This window comes from Ctenopharyngodon idella, chromosome 11, assembly GCF_019924925.1.
Source record: "Ctenopharyngodon idella isolate HZGC_01 chromosome 11, HZGC01, whole genome shotgun sequence".
Classification (NCBI taxonomy): Eukaryota; Metazoa; Chordata; class Actinopteri; order Cypriniformes; family Xenocyprididae; genus Ctenopharyngodon; species Ctenopharyngodon idella.
Genome location: NC_067230.1, coordinates 9818510 through 9843064, shown reverse-complemented (window position 1 = coordinate 9843064; position 24555 = coordinate 9818510). Strand labels below are relative to the sequence as shown.

Sequence of the window (24555 nt, the reverse complement as noted above, 5' to 3'; positions counted from 1 at the left end):
GTGGCTTTAAATCATGGCAGAAGGTCAGTTAATCACATTAATGAGGTATGACTAAACTACAAAAATCTCCAGTAAAATAAATATTTCCAGTAAAAATATCTACTAGTAAAAATAGATATGGCGCAACTTTACCGACTCACAAGGTGTATGGAAACAAACAGAACAAAAAGAAATCCTGCAACACTTGTGGTGAAGGGAACATTTAATGATGTGTTTCGGCTTAAGAGACCTCCTCAGGTTATACAACAAACACAATACCGCAAACACAAAAAATAATTGTGTCTATTGTATACCCCAAGGATGGCTCAGGTTTCCCTTCACCACAAGTGTTGGTGGATTTCTTTTTGTTCTTATACAGTAAACATATCTAAATCATCCAAATGTCAGGCTTCAGATAAATGGAAGACTCAATTTCAGTGAACAAGTGAAGAAAGTTTATTTAGAACACTTAAGTACAATGTGAAAGAGAATGTGACAATGAGATGAAGTCACTCTGTATGGTGGTTCCTGTGCCCTCCGCACACGCACCAGCGAACACAGGGGCTGGTGAGACCACCCAGAGGATGCGATCCTAGGAGGACCAACTGATGATGAGCTTGAGTCCAGTAAGTGAAACAGTCCTACTGCAAACCTTGTCATAAGAATGTTTTGATATTTGTACTGAAAAGCAACTGAGTAAAAATCTCTCTCTCCTATAGATCCATATGTAATGTCTCTTTCTCTCTCTATAATGTCTACATGTGTACACTGCATACTGATTCTAACACTGCCCCAGGGTGTAGTTACCTGTGCTTCTGGTAGGGTACAGGTATGTGTGCGCTCAGTCCAAAGCAGAAGCAGGTCTGAGCGTACAAGTTCATGAGATTCCAGTGTTACTTCACTCTGCCTAAAATTATGAATTGACATTATTATGACTACAACGATGTTCAGCTCTTTAGTGCTTGTGGTAAGTACAGTTTGTGTTTCTGTCACAGTTATTCAATAGGTTAATTAAAGATTCAGTAAGATCTTTAAATCAAAATGTTTCGTTCCATACTTGTTTGGTATAGTTTACATTTTACATTGTTTTGCAAACGAAAGAAATACTAAATATGAGCTTCTGTTACAATAAGGAGCTATTTCTACCTCAACTGAACCTTAAATGACTTCTTCTCTTCCAAATACATAAATAAAAGTAAAATGTAACTAAATTTAATTAAAACCATTGATTCATGTCACATGAATACTTTTCTGTCTGTGTTTTTCCTTCAGTATTTGTTTTGACATTCTGATTTTTGGAAACTTTATAGTCTTGATCTTAATGAATAATCTGTGCAGGTGATTAGAATGATTATTATTAGACATTTTATGGAAGACTGTGTTTTTATATGTGCATTCCTGTAACATGAGACACTATCCAGGAGATTTTTCTGTCTTGGGGTCAGTTGAGAAAAAACAGCAACAAAGGAGAGTCAAGTATAACCTTTCCCAAACCTGTTTCACAACTTTGAATATTTTCAGGTAAACATACAGTACTAGCTCAAAGTGTTTCAAAACGTACGGAAAAAAATTATATGTCCTTTGACCCTGCCATAATGACAGAAATGGCTAAAAATGATCTGAATGTTAATAATTGAATGGCATTTTGAATGGTAAAGCAAAGTTTTTGCATCATAATCACTTCATCTAATGGCCTGCTTTTGAGAAACTTCTCTTACCTTTTGGTTTAGCAGATGGATTGTTTTGCGGCTACGACCCCATACACTTAACCCCATCTTAGAAATAAACAATGTCATGTCACGTTTCACTGCATATTACGTTTATTTCCAAAAGCAAATAAAATACTGATTTTGTCTGTGATTTGATCATATGAACTGCTCTTGATCAATATATATATATTTTTTTTTGCTTCTAATGTTTAAATCCATACAGTATATAACACATTGTTTGTGTTGAAAGGGAATTATCTGTCTGAGCAGCACAGAGCCTCTCAAACGCCATAAAAGAGCATGGATTATAGACTCGTTTGACATCGTGGAGGAACACCCGGGGCCTTTCCCTTATGAATTGGGGCAGGTATGTGTCAATGCTTGCAAATAATTTATTGCTGGTATTAAATCATAAACTAATACAAAACATTTTGATCTGGGATGGTATAGCCTTTTGGTTATTGCAGGACTCAGATTCACAAAACATTCCTAAGAATATTTGTTGTATTTAAGTATTGCAACATAACCCTTGTTATCTGAATTAGTCACACCAATGATTGATAACATAAAATGACTGTTCATGGTTGTGTGACGTGACTTTTTGCTGAATTCAAAATTTAGTAACAGCTTTACAAAAACGAGTCAAATAGGGACCTCGTTTTTAGCCTAATTAGGACATAATATTCGGCAACATGAAGCGCATGTGAGAGTGGTCACTGTTGGAGAGGAAAGGAGACTGCTTCGTTCTGGTTCTAACTATCAGCATTACACTCCTGGGGTGTTGGTCAGGACACGAATGAGGAGACTGGAGCTTCTTTTCAAAGTGTATTGAATATTAGTCTAAAAATAACAAAACATAACATTAGTATAAGTAAAAATAGGTACATAACAATTAAATCAGACATTTCTTATTCAAGAATACTAACATTTAAATAACAGCTGAAGTTTTAAATATGCAGAGGATTTGCAATTGGAGACAATATAACTCTTGGTCTGGTCCCATGAAGTGACTTCAGTATTAATAGGCAGTAATAAAAAAAAAAGGCAGTAATACTGGTTAATCCTTCCACAGTATCAAAACATGACCGATGTTGACTATATAAACTGTAACATCCAACTCTGTATTTAGCAGAAATTATATAGCATATCTTGTTTATCTATCGATGTCTTGTTTATCACATGAATCATTACATGTCCGTACATGCCTGTGCAAACGTACAAAGTTAAATAATACACTCAAACACATTTAAAAACATATAATGAAGAAAACTTACTTTATGGTCATGAACTAACATTTTGAAACACCAAACGCCAACAAACATCCAAATAACAGGCACAGCTGCCGCTCTCTTAGTAATAATACAATGACGCAGCAAGCAGGCAACCCTCACGGTCTTCCTCTGAGTCCGCACTTTCACAACGTAATGCCGCTTTGACTGCCGGGTAAAGTCCTCTGCGTAGCTCACAGTCTTGCGGGCTCAGCAGAAGTGCACATCGAGGGCGCATAGCAGCCACAAAGGGGGCACTCACGAGCACACTTCTTTAAGCTTAAATGACGAATGGGACACCCTATGGTCTTGTGGACTTAACGGACATGCGCACACAGCGGCCATTGTAAGTCCACAAGACCGAAAGTGCACATGAAGTGTGCCATTTGGGACAGGGACAGGGACAATGCCTGCAACATCCGAAGACACGTACCCTAAAGGCTTCGAGTTAAGAATAGTTTCCACCTCTAGGAGGACTGTCAGTCCTCTGACGAGCAAGCTGTTTCTGTAAGTCAGAAGCCATTTCAACGAAGGCTTCTCTCAGCTCTCTTTCACCCCTCTTTGAAGTTTGTTCCTCTGTCTGACCACAGTTCCGCTGGTGTTCCCCTTCGTGCAACAAACCGCCTAAGGGCCATTAGGAAGGAATCAGCATTCATAGTACTGAGGAGGTCCAAGTGTACCGCTCTAGTAGTTAAACACTTGAAGATTATCCCCCAGCGTTTTTTGTGCGTCTCCCAATTTGAATCAGCATTGGCCCAAAGCAGTCTACACCACATGAGTAAAAGGCAGGTTTGTGGAGATGGAGACGGGCAGAAGGCAAGTCTGCCATCTTAGGAATAGTTGGCTGTGCCCTCCAATGCTGACACCCTGGACACCCATGCTGGTGCCGACGAATGGCTTCATGGCGACGGATGATACAATAATAGTGCCACATTTCGGCAAAGACTCACTCAGGTCCTGGATGATGCAGCTTGCAATCATAATGCTTAATCAGTAGCCGGGTGACTGGATGATGAGCGTCCAATAAAATGGGGTGTAAGGTACATTCTTCTATGGACTCAGCTCTCCTCAATCAACCTCCCACTCGGATTAAACCACTAAATCTGACCAGTTCAGGAGCTAAGGTAAGGAGGTGACTGTCAGAAGACACTGGTTTCCCTTTCTCCAAATGCTGTATTCATTGGGAAAAGACTCCTGCTGAACTCGCTTGAGAACAAGGATCTCAGCTTGACGATAATCATCTGCATCAGGAAAGGAATGAGAGGTAGGGTTTACCTGAATTACCTTGGCAGTGGCATCCAGGAGTTCTTCCAAGAATCAGGGATAATGGATTGGGGTTGTAATGCCGTAGCTCCGCAGAAGGCAGACTTCCGTAGCTCCATGGGGTCATCTGTTAGGTCTGTTCTTGGCATCACTGGCCAGGTAGCTGAATCTTGGAGTAAGAATGGAGGTCCTTGAGACCATCCGTTTGTCTCTGTAAGGACATTCAGAGGTTTGCCTCTAGTGAGGTCATCTGCAGGATTGCTTGCAGAATCCACATAGTGCCAGGAACACTTCTCTGTTAGCTCCTGGATTTCGACGACTCTATTGCCAACAAAAACTTTGCAGTGGCAGGATTCAGAGTTCAGGTAAGGACAGTGGAAGAGTCTGTCCATAACACCATGTTCTCAGTCTGCAAGGTCAGTTCCCTCTGAAGCAATCTAACTAACTGAGCAGCCACAAGAGCTCCACAAAGTTCCAATCCAGGAATGGAATGAGAACGTTTGGGGGCCACTTGTGATCGAGCTACCATGAAAGACAGGTACACTTGGCCTCTCTTGTCAGTGGTCCTCATGTATGCCACAGCCCCATATGCCTGTTCTGAAGCATCTGAAAATATGTGAACTTCATGTATGGCACCATCCTTCTCCACCTCAGGAGGGACATAAGTCCTAGGGAGGATGATGCTTGGCAGGTACTGAAGTTCATTCTCCCAGACGCACCATGACTGCAGGAGTTCAGGTGGTAAGTTTGGATCATCCCAACCCCGCTGCTTATTCCATAGCTGCCTAATTATGACCTTGGCTTGGGTGGCGTAGGGCAAAAGAAGTCTTAGAGGGTCATATTGAGTGGCTAGGACCTTGTTCCTGAGGGTGGGAGTCTCATACACAACAGGTCGGTGCTTGTACGCTAGGGTATCAGTCTGCCAGTTCCAGCTTAGGCTTAAGATTGACTCTGGAATATCTGACTTGTCTTGAGCTAACCAAAGTTCCAAACTCTCAGCTTGAGCTTCTGTTGGTAAGTGACTCAGAATGCCGGGAACATAGCTGGCCCATTGTCGTATCTCAATTCTAGCCTTGGAAAGCATCTCTCTCAGTCCATTGACCAAGTACCTGGCTGCCTCAGGGGTGTCCAGACTCTGAAGACATTTGTCCACATAAAAACATTTCTCCACCGAGAACCTGACAGACTCATTTGTCATGCTGTGCTCTGTCACATGGTGCTGCAGATCATAAGTGGCACAGCATGGACTACACGTAGTACCAAATGGTAACACCTGCCATTCAAAGACTTTAGGGGTTTCATCCACTTTCAGATCATACCAGAGGAACCGCAGTAAGGGACGATCCTCAGGAAGGAGGCGGACCTGATGGAACATCTCCTTGATATCACCACTTGCTGCAACTGGATGCTCCCTAAATCTGAGGAGTACACCTAGCAATGATGCGCCAATTGTAGGGCCAGGCAATAGATACTGGTTGAGTGCCCATGATATTGGTGTGAACAGTTGAAAACAACACAAGATTTCCCATTATGACTGACAATATAGTGGGGTGTATACCAACATTCGTCAGAGTCTGTTGTCTCTTGAGTTACTTCCTGGACAGCTCCTGTCTGCATGAGCTTCTCCATCTCTGCTCTACAGGTTTCTGCTTTCACTGGATCCTTCAACAAATGTTTCTCAATGCTGCGCAGGTTAGGCATGACTGACTCCTTAGGGGCAGTGCAACTGAGGCATAACCTTCTGCCGTAGTAAGGGCGTTGCCAGTCGAAGAATGCCGTTCACTTCTGTGTGGATGGTCTTGGTTTCGAGTAACTGTAAAGCCTTCTGATCTTGTTTAGAACGAGTTACCTCTTTCTCATCCCTGTGTGGAACAGTTTCTATCTGCCATAGTCTTTGGACATTCTTGAAGAGCTCATCTTGAGGGGGAAGGACAGATGTCAGCAGGCATTGTTGAGAGAATGCAGGGCCCTGGAGGGTCCATCCCAAGCGTGTGTTGACAGCAGCAGAGCAGGTCCACCTGGATAACCTAATCTGATAGGCTCGATTGGTGTAATGAGATGTGGTTGATCTGACCCAATCAGAAGAAGAGGCTGAGCATCTTTCATGGGCAGGATGGGAAGACCACGTAAGTGTCTATACTTCTTCTGCAGTTGATACACAGGATAAGACTGTCGTGACAGATTGAGGCGATCTGCAGCAAAGGCATGTTGTAAAGGGTTAATCCTGTGAAGGGTTTGAGGCTTGTGGGTTGGGGATACTTGAAAGGAGATAGATGACCCATGAAGAACTTCAATGTCTTGTTGCACAGTGTGCAAAGGGAGATCTTCAGGTGTACCCTGTATGCCCAGGGCTTTGACAGCAGATGGGAGCAGAATGGTTCTCTCAGAGCCATCATCCAGAAGCGCAAATTTTTCTGAGGTACGGTCTTCATAATGGACATGTACAGGTACTACCTTGAGCATGACACGGTTCCCAACAACAGGTTTGTCCAGGTAAAATCTGTCTGGAGAGGAACTGGTAAGGCAACTCTTCTCGGCACTGACTATATCCTCTTGGGAGGATCTGACATGTACTTTGTGCAGAGGGCAAAGATGCAGGGCTTTTTCAGGTCACACTGATCAGCATGATGAGTCCTGGCACAGCGCCAACAGCAATTATTATCTTGAATCCAGTATCAACTGGTTTGGTCTGTTGAGTAGTACCCTTCTGAGGGGACAGGGAAGCTACATTGTGAAACTCTCCAACCCCATGAAGAATGGCTACAGTCTTTTTACTTTGTCTGTCGGTCTTGAACTCCTTGTGAGGCAATCTCTACATCAAAGTCAGGCACCAGGCTTTGTAGCGGAGCCAGTTTGAGAGATCATGCAGAGTAGGTACAGTTCCGGGTTGCCGGATATGTGACGGTGGAACTCAGCTCGCTGTTCAGAAGAAAGTTTGCTCAAAAGATGTGCAACATGTGACCCACAATTCAGTTCAACGTCACCTTCAGGTCCTAAAGTCTTCAACAAACCCACCGATGACTGTACCTGAAGAGCAAACTTCTGAAATGCAACAGTATCCCCACGCTTTACATCAGGGGCTTCCAGAACACTGGCAGTTTTCCTTAATGCTAGTTGGTGGGGCTGACCAAACTTCTCATGGAGGGCCACCATGGTGTCAGTTAACGGAGTAGGCGAGTTCAGAAAGGCATCTGCAATCAGCTTAGCTTCATCCAACTTTAAATGGTCCACCAGTATTTGATATTTAAAGAGTTCAGTCCCATCTGGAGGAAGCAGATTCTCCAAAGCAATTCGAAGTCTGGCAAACTCGCTTGGATCTGGCTAGCTGAACTTGGGAATAGTAGGGATAGGCCCTCTATACACATAATCTGACCCTGAGGTGTGGGTTAATTGTGGTATGTTGGATTCTACCTTAACTGCAGGTGCTAGATGACTCGACTGAGCTGGCATGGGTCCACATCGGGGAGAGGAAACTGGAATTTGGGCCAGTGAAGGTTTCCAATATGAGGGCTGTGCAGCTAAGGATAACAACTCTCTGAGGTTTTCAGGTGTTGGTGGCAGAGATAGCACATCTGGACTTTGCGAATAATACTGAGAAGGCCGATATGCTGGTGAAGGGTGAGACTGGGAAACCTTGGAGTACCTCGGTACCTCTCGTTGGTAGGTAGCTGTGCTGGGTTTTGATAACTTTAAAGTCTCCATACCCCTTCTCAGTTCTAACTCAGGATCAGGCCAGGGTGGAAGCTCAGGCCACTCTTCATCATCAGCTGATGTGGCCAGCTCTGTCTGATCTACGTGGCAGGAAGGACTGGATAGCAGTTTGGGGTCTGGTCGCACTGGAGGACTGTCATGGCTTTTACTTGGACTGAGCTCTGCTCTTAGGGTTTGAGCAACTTTAACAAGTTCTTTGAACTCAGTACGAACTGCTTTCAACTCCATCAGGTCAGCACGAAAGGCTTGGTGTGACAGCAGCAACTGTGCATTCTCTCTGCGAATGTCTTGGAGTTCATTATAGTATTCAGGTTCAGGGTATCTGGGCTGCTGGGCTGACATGAATGACTGAGGTAGGTTTTCACTGCACTCTGTCTAACTGAAGCTTGGTGATCTCAACCGAGGGCCTGTGCGAGGAGCAGCATCATCATAGAGGTAATCAGGATTGTCCCATGATGACTGGAGAGGTGTCACATGGGCAGGTACCTCCCGGGGGGTGGGACAGCATGTTCAGTTACAGCTCTTCCCCCTACATACTGCACTTCAAAGTCTTGGAGTCGGACTGGTGGACGTGTTTGGCGTTTTGGTCTGGCTGCCCCAACGATCTCCTCATCAGATTCTATGGTACCAGGAATGAACACTGTCTCCGGCTCGAAGGACCAGTTGTTGGAGAGGAAAGGAGACTGCTAGGCTCTGGTTCTGACTATCAGCAGTACACTCCTAGGGTGTCGGTCAGGACACAAAGAATGAGGACTGGAGCTTCTTTCCAAAGTGTATTGAATATTAGTCTAAAAATAACAAAACATAACATTAGTATAAGTAAAAATAGGTACATAATCACAAATAAATCAGACATTTCTTATTCAAGAATACTAAAATTTTCAGTATAATATTTAAATAACAGCTGAAGTTTTAAATATGCAGAGGATTTGCAATAGGAGACAATATAACTCTTGGTCTGGTCCCATGAAGTGACTTCAGTATTAAATATTGAGCTGTTTTATCCAAGATGGTTTATTCATTTAGACTCCGTCTGTTTTACTCTCTTTTACTCTCTCTCTCTCTCTCTCTCTCTCTGTAGTGAATGCGTCCTGGCTATGTGAGTTTGCAAGCGCTGCCAGAGTGACTGTATAAAAGGCTTCTGGAGAAATTAAGTCTTTTTTTTTGAGGGACACCTATTTTGATAGTTTGTAGAGCATTATTGTTAAAGTTTGCTGCCTGCTGCGTCATTGTATTATTACTGAGAGAACGGCAGCTGCACACTTAGTTTTTCCTGCCTGTTTTTTGGCGTTTGGTGTTTCAAAGTGTTAGTTCATGACCATAAAGTAAGTTTTCTTCAAATTCTATATGTTTTTAAATGTGTTTGAAGTGTATTATTTAACTTTGTACATTTGCACGGGCATGTACGGATATGTAACGATTCACGTGTGATCGTTCGATAGATAAACAAGATATATTATGTAATTTCTGCCAAATACAGAGTTGGATGTTACAGTTTAGATAGTAATCGGTCTGTAATCAGTCATGTTTTGATACTGTGGAAGGATTAACCAGTATTACTGCCTTTTGATGATGTTATCTGGGAAAATTGCATTGTTTGTTAATGCACCTGGATTTATTTATATATATTAAGTTAAGAAACAAAGTTTAAGTAAGCTTTTTATTTTATACTGTTACATATTTATAGTTTTTTATATATTTGAGTTAACTCATTTACACATTTAACTTAAAATTATCAGGTTATCTCAACGTAAATATTTTGCTTGCTATAACAAACTGATTCAGAAAATGCCAACTTGCTAATTTGCTAACATGTTGACATTAGCATGGTATAACACTTACTGAATGCGTACAGCAACTTAAAACATGTAACTTAACCTGCTCTCAAACCAAGCAGTATGCGCCACTTGTCACCATGATGGTAACTCTCCAAAAACCCACATTAAAAGAAACTCTCATTAGCATAACAAAACATTAATCACTAATAAATGTCCCTTACCATTAATCTTGCACAAAAAAAAAAACAAAAAACATTATATAACACTTTAATTTTAGCATTTACTCTCCCTTTCGATTGCTGTGGGCAAAGCATGCTGGGAAATAAAAAATCCCAGTTTCAGTTAAACTTAAGTTAGTCTAAATTAAAAGAAATTACAACTTCTTACAACTCAAAACAATGAAACAGTTTAGTTTATTTGAAATATGTCAGTCCTGTGAACTCAAAAGAAAAATAAAGTTCTAAATACTCATAACAGTTAATTTAACTGAACTAATTTGTTTAATTTAAGTTTGTCCTACTAAAACCAATTAAGTATTTTGAGCGTTAGGGTTTACAATAGTGACACTGAATATTAATATCTAGGGCAGGGGTGTCCAAACTTTTTTAAAAGGGGGCCAGATTTGATGTTGTGCACACATCTGGGGGGCCGGTTCCTTCTCTATTATATATATATATATATATATATCAGGGGCGCTTCCTCCGAGGAGGCAAGGGTGTCTCCTCAAAAAGAAAAAAAAAAATATATAGGATGAGAAAATAATCCATATTACGTATAAAACAATACAAATATTACAAATTATGACATTAAAAAGAGCGCAAGTCACTCATATTTCTTAAGGAACACTGCCCAACAGCGACACCCGCAGGTAAAGTTACAGCAGGAGTCATGCCTCCCTTTCCACTCATAGAAAACCATATATATATATATATATATATATATATATATATATATATATATATAAATATATAAACCACATATGGCACCTCACTACATGGTAAAAAGTAAAAAATATTGTTTCTATATCTAGAATGGCTTTATGGAATGTAGTATTTAGTATTTAAATACGAATGCACAAAACTGCAAGTTTATGACAAAAAACAGTCTGTAATTTGGCCTTTATTACTCATTTAATACATTAAAAATGTAAAAAAATAAATAAATAACCTACATTTCTAACAAAATACCACAGTTACAGGTAGTGTTACCACTGTAATTCCATGATAAATGTTGTTGAATTGTTGGTTTAAAAGTATTCTAACTGGATCGGCTCAATGCTTCTACTGATTTGCACGTTAGTGTTGTTAAGTCAGCGCTGTTTCAACTGACTTTAAACTGAATTAAATCACAGAGAGATTTGCAGCTTGTACCTGAGACCTCTACGCCGAACTCGAACACTTCTCGCTGTCTGTTTAGTGGTCGTGTGATCGAGACACTCAGCAAGTAAACACATTTGTAAACTCGTGAGTCGCGCCCTGTGCGGTGCGCACAAGTAGCACTGTTTCGTTCCGCTTTTGGCGCGTTAATGTTTCCCTGGCCTAAATTCTAGTACTGCCACCTTGTGTTGACATTGTGAAACTGCACGATTTGTAAATTATGCATGGCGGGCCACGTATAATAGATTTTAATAGACAGGCTGCGGGCCGTTTGAAATTCATACCCGGGCCGTAGTTTGGACACCCCTGATATAGGCTAATGTTTTTATTCATGAATATCAATGTTATGGGTAATAACATGACATACTATTAAAAACGACATGAATTTATTTGAATTTTGTTCAATTTAACTTTGCTACTTCAATTCAAATTTTACAAAATTCAGGAATAAAACCGGAAACAAATATTCAGGACATTTCATTATTAATGAAAAGGCAGTGCAATAGTTGTAATGAAAAATGTAACCTAAAATTCTTGCATTAAAGGGATGTTAATTAACAAATTAATTGTTAAATGACATAAGTAGTTATCCTTGGGCCACAAAAGGTGCCATAATGTTATAAAACTTGCCTTCCTGAGAAAATTTCTTTACCCAAATTCTAGATTAAACTGGACCGTAGCTATTTAGTGGAGTTCATGCTAAAAGGCAAAGGTGTGGATGAAGACCCAAAGGGTGTCCTGTCTATTGATTCGAGCACAGGAGTCATTAAAGTCCACCGTAAGGTCGACTTTGAGCAATACAGTGTTTTGATGGTAAGAGGAATCAGAATTTTTTTTTATCAGATGGTAGGATAAAAAGGTTATAGGTCTAAAACTAATCTCATTATCCTTTCAAAGCTGACCTTTCAAGCAAGAAATAAATCCAACTTGGCCATAGACACACAACTAGGCATGGAGGTCAACATACTGGACATCAATGACAACCCGCCAATATTCCAGAGAAAAGTTTATGATGTCACTATAAATGAGGCAGCAAAACAAGGTCAGTATCATTGCTTAACTGTAGCATTTTCATCAACTGAAATAATGGGCATTTCAGATTTGATTTACTGCACATTATTATCTAAATCCTATATGGCTGTTTTTTCCAACTAAGGACATGTTTGGTCTTGTTCACTTTTAAAAGTTAAACTCCCTTGAAACACTTTTCATAGAATGACTAGTTTAATGGGTCTACCAACATCATGCCATTCTGCCATTTTTGTAATTTTTCTGAACCATTTTCATTTCTGCCACATCCTACATTAACATTCATTTTGTGATGATAATTATAGTGGTGGAAATGCGTTTTTAAACATTTGAGTCCTTTGTAGGCTACTTTTGCTTGAATTTTGTTGCATCCCATACACACAATAAAATCATATATATATATATATATTACGTTATGCTATATCATCAGAATTGTTAAAAAAAAAAAAGGCATTTGAAAACTAGTATGGTGAAAATAATATTTTAAAAAATGATGTATTTGCAAGCTCTTATTTATAAGCTCTCATAAATATTAATCAGCAAGGTACAAATACTATGGCAAATATGTTTACATAGTGTATTATTTACTCACATTCATGTTATTACAAACCCTTATAACTCTCTTTCTTCTGTGGAACACAGAATTTTAAACAAAATACTGGTTGCTCTTTTCTATACAATTACAATGAATGGGTATTCAAGCTTAAAAAAAAGAGAGCACAATGAAAGTACAATGAAGGTGCTCTATATGACTTGTATGATATCTTTTAAGCTTTTTTCATGCCACACAAGCTTTTTGTGACAGTTTAAGTTGTTGTTCATTGAAAATGTTGAGATCAGCACTAAGAGAAGTAACTAGGTCGGATTTGTGAACAAATGTTTCATGCGAGTCACATATTTTTAATAAATCACTTTAGCCACATTTCTGAATAAGTTATTCTACATTTTATCAGTTTCCATAATAATCAGATCCATGTGTTGCTGAAACCATGCTCTACTGTTTGAACTACATGAACACTAGATGTCCTTTTGCATCATTTTGAAGCATAATCAGTCCATATTAATTGTAATTATATGGATGAAATACGTTTTCATCTTGGTCACAGATGAAACAAAATCTTATGGATTTGGAACGCTATGAGGATAAGTAACATATTTTAATTTTCAGCAGATCTATGAACAAAGGAATTAAGTAATTTTCTTTATATTATCTGTTTGCAGGTAGTTTTGTTGTTGGTGTATTAGCAATTGATAAGGATGCAGCGGGAACTCTGAATTCCACCATTGATTACAAAATCATTTCCGTAGCTCCAGCCACTAAAAATACGGAATTCTATATCCAAGACAGTGGTGCAATATCGTTTAAAGGATGCTTTGATTATGAGGTAAAAAGCACAAAGAAGGCATAATTTGCAAGTACATGGATGATTACTCAATGCATATATTATTACTTTATTCTTACTTGCACAGTGTATTCAGGCCATAACATGCTATGGCCTATGGCATATATATGCCCGTAAAGCTAACATTGGAATATTGCTGTAACAAGACATGAGCCATCATGTTAGTGCCTGACAAACCAACGGGAATTAAAGTAACATGTGAAAACATGTCTTTAAAATATCTTGACATTGCTGGTGAACTTTTTGAGTATGTATATGAGAGTAGGCTATAACCGGTTTTATTTTTCAGGTGGCTAATAAATACACTATAATAGTTGAAGCAAAGGATCGTGGAGAAGTTGTAAAGTTGTCAAGCACAGCAACCATAATTCTCAACATTCAGGATGGCAACAACCATATACCAGTTATCACAGGGCAAACGGTTAGTGTTAATCTGTCCAATAAATAACTGTTACGAACTGCTTCGAGACTCAAAAGGTTGGAGATCCAAACGCAGCTTTTACTGAAGGGACAATCCAGACACTGTGACAATATTTCAGATAAATGCATACATTAGTTACTCAGAAGAAAGTCACTTTAAAAGAATAATTCAGTAAGAAATAACCTTCATCTTGTTCCAAAACTGTATGATTTTCCTTCTGCTGCAAGACCCAAAAAGATATATATATATATATATATATATTTTTTTTTTTTTTTTTTTTTTGTCCTTACATCGAATGACTCATTGTATAGGCAAAAAAAAAAAAAATCTCTTTTTCTGCGTGTGTTCCACAGAAAAAAAAAAAGTAAAAGAAATGAATGCAGGTTTGGAAAAAGTGTGTTAAATTGTGGTGAACTTTTTTTATGATTTATTTAACTATTTATTTATTTATCATACACATTCAGGGTTCAGGGTATGTGGTGGAGGGGACGAAAGGTATCTCCCCTCTCAAAATACACACAACTGATACTGACACCCGTCTCACTCCAGCATGGAGGGTCAGATACTCCATACAAGGGGATAAAGGTGGTCACTTCTCCATTCACACTGATCCAGACACCAATGATGGAATCCTCACAGTGATTAAGGTATGTGTACTCACTGTAGGCTATTCTGTAAATATCATAGTGTTAACAATCTCATAAGCACAAAGAAATAAATTATACTAAGTCATTTAGAGGCCTTACATTTTTTCAGAGATTCCACAAAATCTCATCTCAACACACTTAATATATGGCTACACTTTTCTTAATTTTGTCATTTCATCTGAATATCAACATTTGTAAGATTCAGTTTTGTGTCCCTCTAAATGTAATCTATGTAATCTAATGTAATCTGTCATATTATGGTGAATATCAAAGGTTTTTAATATAAATTTATTTATATTAATAACATTATTCATTTTAGAAATTTAGGATTAAGCTTTTTAGTATTGCTTTTGTGATGTATTTATTTTGAAAATGTAAATATTCATAAATATGTTCTAGAAATGATCTTTATTGCAGTGTAATCTTGACAAGTTTATTTCTTAGCAAACAACAAGCAAACACCTGCTATACTAATATACATTATTGTTTTTTTCCTTTTCCCTTTTTTTTTTTTTTTTTAATTCTCTGCATGCAGCCCCTAGACTTTGAAAAACAAGCAGAACAAAAACTCACCATCTTTGTAGAGAATGAAGAGCCTTATTTCTTTTGTGAGGTGAAGGCTAAACCTGCAGATGGCCTCTGGACCGTCATCACAAATCCATCAAAACCATCCTCTATTAATATTACCATAACAGTGGAAGATGCAAATGATCCTCCATACTTCCCAGATCCAAAAAGGAAAGTAAATATGGAAGAAAATGGTGTTATTGGAGCATTTGTGGACAGAGTGACAGCAGTCGATCCTGACACTGGACGTCCTCACAAACTAGAGTATGTTTCCCATGTGTTCGATCATCAGAATCATTTAACTCCATTTGAACTCTAAAGCCACAGTTAAAAAGGTGTGGAGTATCAAACCACATGAAATTTATTTAAAAGATATTTAAAATTAGTACAACAAAAGTTAGGTTTGAAATGACAAAACAATAGATTGTATTAATGTAATGAACTATACCTGTAACTATACCTTTTGACTAACTTAACTGTCCAAAAGTGTCCAAAAACCTTTTGATGCCACTCTGGGGATCCAGCTTGTTAAAATTGTTTCCTCCCATCAGGTATTCTATTGAACAAGATCCTGCAGGTTGGTTCAGAGTAGACAAAACAACCGGGGAAATCTTTGTAAAAGAGGCATTGGACAGAGAGTCAAGTCATGTGACGAACGGGACTTATACAGTCACTGTCCTTGTGACAGAGAAGGGTAATACTATATGGTTGTTTTGCATTTGGCAAAAACTACATCCATCCATTTTCCAAACCGCTTGTCCTATGTAGGGTCTTAGGGACACTGGAGCCTATCCTAGTGTCTCAGGCCAAATGCACAGAGAACACCTACATAGTTTACTAAAACTATTATCAGCTCTATATAAGTATTATTTCATGTTTCACTTTCAAATTACTGATTCTCCACACCAGATGACCATCCTCCAATGACAAGCACTGCTACAATTCAGATCCACATCGAAGACAAGAACGATAATGTCCCCTTGTTAAAGGAGAACATGGTTTCTGTCTGTCAGTCTGATGAAGTGTCAAGTACAGAGATCACAGCCTATGACCCTGATGGGGATCCATACAGCGGACCATTCAGTTTTGAAGTAATAGGAGATCATAAGGATAAATGGAGCTTTGACCCCAGCCATGGTAAATAAAACCTTCCCATTGCCACTGTCAGCTTCCTGGATGATGATCGTAATCATAGTGTACTCAACATTTGGTTAGTCTTTTACTAAGCTCTTGATGCAAAACTCATAGTCATCACATTTCTTTTTTTTCTTTTTTTACTTTGTCTTGTAGGTAACACAGTGCATTTGGTGAAGGATAAAAGTGTTCATGCCAGTCTGTACACACTGATTTTGAAAATCTCTGATAAACAGGGCAGGTTTGTCCTTCAGAATCTCTCTGTTGCCGCATGTGATTGTGCTGTCTCACCAAACTGTCTGCTGCAGCGCAACACACAGCAAACAGTAGGAAGTGGTGTCATAGGAATTACCATCTTTGCCGTGCTGATGATTTTGGGTAAGCAATGGATTCTGTCCTTTAAATTCCCCATAAAAGGATTAAATAAACACAATTCTTATCCTGTGTTGCCCTGTTATTATTGGGGCACATTAGGGTACAACCAGGATTTGGTACTTACTAGTACTTGTGGGAGTGCACTAAGATTTCAAATATTTGATGTTGTTTGTAAGAAAGTTAAAAGATCTTTAATCTGAAAGCCATTTTTCCTATTAGCAAGCCTGTTGCTGTCCCTAACTTGCTCTTGTGGGACTGTGAAGTCTCTGGTGGAAGTAGACAATGTCTTAGAAGATGCCCTTCTGCCTTCTAACATTGAGAAACCTGGCACTGATTGTGTGGTAATATGTGACTAAGATTTCTTATATAAAAAAAACTAAACAAAGCTTTCATAGTTTTATTTTGTTTTTGTTGTTCCTAAGTCAATTCTACAAAGATAACAAATGACTGTTAATCTAGTATTTACATTCATAAAGGTCCCGACTATTCTACTGAAGAAAACATCTGTAAGTCAGTCAAAGGAAGCAACTCTTGTCAATAATGGGGTTCAACAGACATCTGACATTCAGCAGGTATGGTAAATATTTCAATTTGTTGCATAATAAGGTCTTGGAAACACTAAGAAGTTCATATAGCCACTGTCCTTCATTACACTAAGAATTGTATTGTTTTCTTTTTCTTTTCTTTTTTCTTTTGTGGCCACAGGTATCTAGCAATGTTATAGCCACTCAGAGTCTCCCAGTTCAAGTGGATGACCGTTGGTCTAGAGGCAGATCACAGTATTCTAGTGAGGTAATACAGCAGAGTTTGTTTACGAAATTGTCACAATCATTTAAAAAGGACTAATATATATTATTAATTATTCAAAATAAATAATGTAATGATTCTTTTAAAGTGAAAGTGGAAGTTCAATGTTTACTGTACTGTCTTCTGTACCTAAGAAACAGGCATGGATGCGGAAACAAATCCAGTATCAGAGTGAGAACCACTACCAGGTAAATCTTAATCATTTTAATATGTTTAAACTTGTTATTGTTCAGTAAATAGTTTTTTCTTGTGAAATCTTAAAACCAGTAATATATAGGGCTTTCCTTATACCCCTTAGGGTTCAACATTTAGCAGGAGGAACTCACAAAGAAGAAAGAGTGCCTATTTCATCACCCGATCGACTCTACAAAGCTTGCTTTCTCAGGTAAGTTCCCAAGTAGCCAATTCAGCTTCAGTTTTTCACAGACAAGCAACATATAAATTCAACATTCATTCATTCATTCATTCATTCATGCATTACATTCATTTAATTGTTTGTTTGTTTATTCATCCGTTCGTTCACTGAACATATTTCTTCCTCAACTTTCAGAGGCTGCATTCAATACAGTCCCAGGAAAATGAGTTGCTTGATTACGAGCCTCAACTTTATACCTTTGAGGACAACTCTGAGAACTTTGCAGACCTTGACCCCATAGACCTGCCCAGTAATGAGTTTGATCCTGAGCTTTTCTCTGACCTTGGACCAGCATTTAAGCATCTGGCTTCTATCTGTAACCCAGGGACAATGTCAAAAACAGAAGTGATGAAGAATGGGACTAGATAGTCTAGTGATCAGGGGATGGATTCACAAAACATTTTTAACAATAAAATGTCCCATGTTTTCCACATGGACATGTCGCCATGTTTCACATATGATCACATGGATTTCACATGGAAACTGTTCCAAAACCACGTTTTACATATGCAACGTATGAATTATACATTTGATCTAAATGTGTTTTTTCACATGTGTAATTCGTCGCAATTCAGTAACGACAACTTTACTAAAAATAGTGTCCTTGTTTTTAATTTTAGACATTTTCGTCAGAATTAACATATGGGAGCGTTAATATACCGGACACGTTCACAACGCTAGACACACACACACACACACACACACACACACACACACACAGAGATAGGCTACAGGGTGCAGAGATCACAAAAAGAAAAAAAAGATGATTTAAAAGTTTAAATCATGAATGCAACAGACCGATCCATTATGAGACAGACTCTTTAAAAATAACTAGGCCAGTTTAAATACACAGGGCATTAAAAACGTGATGCCAAGTACTGAACTCCAGTCAAGGTGGTCGCGACGAAATAGTGTGCACACTGATTATGATTGATTATTAGGGTAGCCTAATCTGCGAGAAGAGCAAAAAAACACGGCCTTTAAAGTGTTCTTCAGCAAGAATCACCATTCAGTATAACACCAAAGTCATTTTCTTTTTACGAAAAATATGTTCATAAAAAAAAACATTTGACAACTTTAGATTTTTTAAAGAAGTGCACTCAGGAATATTCTTATGAACTTCATGGAATTTATCTTGAAGTTAGCATAAATGGAAGTTTTGATAGTCCTTCATTCCCTATTGTGACATATATCCCAGTGAAACATCTCGAACAAGAAAAAAAAAAAAAAAAGTAGGACGGGACTTAATTGCATTGATTGGATCTTCGTTGTTTTCTATTGCTGCAATCTCATGTGAGTAACAGGTTGTCCCGCCCTAGTAAAAAACACATCATCAAAACTATCATTGTGACTTTCACAACGAAATGTCAAAAGTTCTTTCTTAAGAAGGCTTTTGTGAATCCAGCCCCAGGATGTTGAAGATGTTTTACATTCTTATACAGGACTGGTTATTTTGAACAGAAGGGTTAATTGTTTCAAAAGAAAAAAAAAAAATAGTGATAATAATTAGAGAGATTTTTTTTTTTTTTTTAATGTCCCTCATAGATAAAGTTTGATTGGTATTGGTATTATTATTATTTCACAATAGATTTTTTTTTTTTTTTTTTTTTTTTTTAATGTGTGCCTGAAATAGGATTGTGTGATTGCATTGTTTATTTTGTAATTTCTATGACAAATGGCAAATATTATATATAAGCATTCACTTGTCTATAGTTTTCCAGGTTATAAAAGAATGTTCAGTGCATACTTTTACAACCTAAAATTCTCAATTTGCCACTTATGCAAATGGTCTCAAATCTTGACATTAGAGATTCAAGAAAGTGAAATTCACACTTTGAGTTTGAAGCCAAAATAGTCTTTTTTCAAGTACAAGAGATGTCACCTGCAAAGATAGCCTATATTTCAAGTGTGAGTAAACTGCACCTGCAAAGAAAAGTTATTACTACCTCAATTTGAGGAAATGCAATGATCTTTATTTTGTTTTTAGAGTGATTGTTTACATGTCAAAATATATGATGCAAGTAAAAACATTGTACTCAGGGTTACATAGAATCGTATCCTTAATCAGTTACTGGCATGTTTTGTAAGATGGTTGTATCTTAACCATTGAAAAGTCTTTTTGTACGCATCAAAAAGTAGAAAGTACACATCAAAAGTAGAAAGGCAAAAAATCTACAGAAATGTAGAAGAAATCATGGAATGTCAAAACTTACCTGTAACAATGTATTGTTGCCTTTGACCCAGTGCTTAAGTGGGAAAAAATGTGATTGTTTCTTACCTTATTCTCTTACTTAAAATGTTTGTTTAGTAGATGTTTTCTTGCTATCTCTACAATCACACAATTGTCTGTCTTACATTGTTGTGCTGTTCCAGCTGTCATGTATTCTTTTAATTTGTGAAAATAAAGATGATTTTTCATGATCATACTGGACATGGAGTAGTAATAAATGTCAGTACCAATCCATATACTTGTTTAAAATAAAGCTGCTGAGACACTTGTTGCACACTGCAGTAAGCTAGATCGATATTAGAATATCATATTAATAAATGCTGGTTGGCTTGTGTTGATAAATGGCAAGCAATTAATTTTAAAACATATTGTATGACGGAGAAAATGCTGTATTACTATTAGTAAAAATAAACCTGCATCTGATTATGCTATGTTAGCCACTTGACAAAATAGTGTTTTTCTCTGAGGCACAGTGAAAACATGCAGTTGCAAAAAATCAAGAAAACGAGATTCAAACAAAAAGACTAAACATGTTGAGCTATATAACAATAATTAGATTTGTCTATGTATCCAAACAGCTGTTCCCTTTGTCTAATAAAATGTCTTTGGTGTTTCCATGGTTTCTACAATCAAGGGTAAGACAGGTATGACATCATTAATAGGCGACGCATGGACACGGTCCGTGTCCTGGTTAAAATTGCTTATTTCTCCGGATTTAAACATTCAATGTAAGTACACAAGTCAACAAAATATATAACACTGTTCTAGTGGTTTTTGAATATTTTAATCCAAAAATCTTACATATTGTGCCTTTAAGACGAGTATATCGGCGGTGACAGGAAGGATGAAGGAATAGGTAAAGAATTTTGAAAGAAACATCAGTAAGCGTATGTGCGGTGACATCACATGAGCATATTGTGGAGAACTGAATTTTTATATTGAAAAAGCTGTAGAATGTAGAATCACAGGGCTGCTGTAATCAATAACGTAAATCTCAGAGACTGGGCTCTAAATGAGATTGGTGATTCAGATCAAATAATGATTATGTTAAAACAAACAACACCACCTGATCATCTTTCATCTTTGCTTGTCTGGCTGTTATAACTCAGTTACAACAGCCCAAACAAAATCTAAAATAAAAAGTCAAGGGACAAGAGCCCAACTAAAGCAAACACAGATCTCCATGATGGTGACTTAAAAATTGTGATTTTCTCCTTGTTAACTTCAGTATCTTCAATAATGGTCAATCATCACTCAATTAATCACTTAATTAACACTGGAGTTAATAGGCTTGTTCGAGATGCATCGGCGCTGTGCAGACCGATCGCCGTATGACATTTAAGTACCGCGAGAGCAATTCAAAAGCATAATGAGTCGTTTGCTCACAAAACGCTCTCGTGATACTTTGATGTCATACGCCGATCGGTCTGCGCAGCTCAGATGCATCTCGAACAAGCCTTTTGCTGTGTACCTTCTGGTTGAAAAACTGTGCTAATTAGCAAATCCAGGAGACTGGAACAAAATACTGAGGAGGTCTTTTACTTTCTGAACCTGGACTTTACACCTCTGATATTAGTACCTTTTTGGAGTAAAAAATGTACAAAAATATCCCTTTAAAGGTACTGCCCCAGCGAGAAGCTGTTGTACCCCTAAAGGTACAATTTTAAACCCTTTTTTTCTGTGTGTACTAATAGCTATTTTATATTTAATGTAAATAATAGAAGCAATTGCAGGATGCAATGCAATTGGGGTGCAGAATGTTGGTCCTGGGAATGGGGATTCAGATTTTAGTTGATAAAACTATAAATTAGGGGGACATGTTGCCTGACAGGAATAGAGTAGCAGGGTGTAGACCAGAATTCCATTACAACAGTATAGGCTGTTAGATGAGATTTAGACTATGGATGTGCAGGCAGCTTATGGATCAGCATCAAAAAGATTGTATATAAGCGCAACTGACCAGATGTGTCACTGAACTTTTAGAATAGCCCCTACAGCATTGCAAGTATAGGTAAAATGAAACAAGGCAAAAAACTGTAGAAGACTTTACACAGACATAATACTGTATATCCCATCAAATGAAATATTGAAAGGGTGTCTGGAAAGGGTTCCAAAAGGTATGTCAAGTTTTCAGTGGCATTCAAACTTGATATAGAGACCATAGTGGCAACATTTACAAAAACTAAACAACCACAACAAAAAAGTTTCAAGATTTATATACTTAGATTTTGTATCCCAGTAGGAAATATCACTTTACATTTCCAAACATTTCTTTTGCCATTTTTGCCAAATTTTTGTATGCAAACACTCATACAGCCGGTTTGCCGTTGTGTGTCTCTCAGAAATCACAGCTTTGACAAGAGTGATATTAAGCTAAGATACTACATCATACACATTTTCTACTACTTGATATGTTTATTTAAATGGTTTAAACCATTGTATGATATGTCTCACTCCATCCCTGAAATGGCAAGCATTTATATACTTTTTAATTTGTTTAAATTTGCATTTGTGTACATAGTAAAAGTTGCTTAAGCAATTTTCAACCACTGAATATTTTTTTTTAACTTCCATGTTTTCTAATCAGCTATTTTATATAGCGTTCTCTTATTTGAGGTTGTGAATGATTGTCCTGAAGTAACTCTGTAAACAAAGCTCCTCTGGTGAAAAAATACATTTAACATTTAGTATTATTATTTTAATTTGAAGATATTTCAATACATTTTTTTGATTATAATAAGAAAGAATTATTTTATGAGTTATTCAAGGCATATTTGTTAAATTAAAACTAAGGGAACAGACTTGCGTTTAAAACTTCTGGTTAAATCTGCCTACTTCCGGATTTATCAGAATAGATATACAAATAATTCTGAAATTGAAACAGATACAGATACAGACATTCGCTGCACACCTCAAGATGGTATGGTTCACACAGAGATCTAATCTCACTATCATCGAGTCCGTCTGGGATTACATGAAGAGACAGAAAAACTGACACAGATTAAACCCATACAAAGTGGCTATATATTTTCAAGACACCTTACACTTGTATGGTTTTGGAGAATACTTTAAACAAGCTATTCAAACATTATACAATGACTGTAACAGCTCAATTAATCATATGCAACAACATCAAGGTTTAAAATCAGTAGAGGCATACAACAGGGCTGCCCCATTTCACCTTTTCTTTTTTTACGTTTAACACAAACTATGGCTAAAGAGATACAATTTGTGGAATTAGACTTTTGGAGAAAAAGCTTTAAATTTACTGCCTTAATATTTTCTCATCTGTATCTGGTTTGTGTTTAAACATTAAAAAATGTGTACTGTTCCCTTAGAAAATGTGTACCCATAAGAATAACATTCTACTAGTGAAGGAGGTGGTAGATTATTTAGTTATTAAGATCTGTAAAAATCAAAAGGAGAGAAATAATTTGACTTTTACACCGATTTATTGGAAAAATTAAACTATATATATATATATATATATATATATATATATATATATATATATATGTGTATATATATATATATATATATATATATATATATATATATATATATATATATATATATATATATACAGTGCACAGCATAAATGAGTACACCCCCTCTGAAACTTCTGAAAGTCAGCAATTACTCAATTACTTAGAAGACATGTTAGGGTTCTTTAGAGATATAATGTTCCAGCAAGTCTGCTTAATCAATTACCAAAGAAGCATGTCAAAATTATTCAGGAAAATAAGATTTTCTTATCAAGGTGGTAAAATGTGTAGCAAAAATGAGTACACCCTCCTAAAAGTTACTAAATAAAACTAAATAAAAATTTTCTGGTGTAAGTTTAAGGCAACGTTTGATCAACGGGTAAGTATGTTAAACCAAAACATTTAAAGAGAAGTCATTTTGTGACAATTAAAAGTGTTATATAGCCCACTGAATCATTCTCAGACTTAATGCTGACAACAATGGAACTACTTGGGAGAGAACTGTCAGGAGACTTATTTCTTAGCACAAAAGAGGATAGTGGTACAAGAGGATTACCAAATCATTGTTTTAAGTGTGAAAATATAGCAAAAGTAACACAGAAATTCAAAAACAATGGACTTGTGACAAGACCCCTGAAATAATCAGGCCTTCATTTTAAGCTTTCATTTAGTGATGAGGGATTTTTTTGCTAGACAAAGAGCAGGAGAAATACCAAGTGAGTGTCTCAGAGCCAGCAAAAGCTATGAAAAGAGTGAATGTTTATCTCACAGAGTAAGATGCAGCCTGCAGAAATGACATGCATGGTTGTTGTTCTCACTGGAACTACCTACTGTAGCCAAAGCACAATAAAGTCAGTTAGGCATTTCCAAAACCCATTTTTACAAAATATAGATTCTGGTAATCAATACTCTGGTCTCATGAGACCGAATCAACCATTTTGGATCTAACAGCATCCAA

The 24555-nt window shown here is 37.4% G+C and overlaps 1 protein-coding gene across 1 annotated transcript; it reads left to right on the top strand.

The window, feature by feature from the left end:
* The first annotated feature begins 922 nt into the window (after positions 1-922).
* On the top strand, positions 923-20250 carry cdh27 (cadherin 27). Its single transcript, XM_051913489.1, has 17 exons — positions 923-946; positions 1939-2055; positions 11748-11897; positions 11982-12126; positions 13335-13498; positions 13806-13937; positions 14402-14584; positions 15120-15415; positions 15703-15845; positions 16061-16288; positions 16442-16663; positions 16880-17001; positions 17137-17232; positions 17366-17452; positions 17602-17655; positions 17766-17852; positions 18018-20250. The coding sequence occupies exons 1-17, from the start codon at positions 923-925 to the stop codon at positions 18249-18251; spliced, it is 2484 nt and encodes an 827-aa protein (XP_051769449.1). The 3' UTR covers positions 18252-20250.
* The last annotated feature ends 4305 nt before the right edge of the window (positions 20251-24555 follow it).

Coding starts and splice junctions, on each gene's coding strand:
- cdh27 (XM_051913489.1), top strand. CDS start 923: ATGTTCAGCTCTTTAGTGCTTGTG. Junction 2,056..11,747: donor TCCCTTATGAATTGGGGCAG/GTATGTGTCAAT, acceptor CCCAAATTCTAG/ATTAAACTGGACCGTAGCTA. Junction 13,938..14,401: donor CAGTTATCACAGGGCAAACG/GTTAGTGTTAAT, acceptor ATACACATTCAG/GGTTCAGGGTATGTGGTGGA.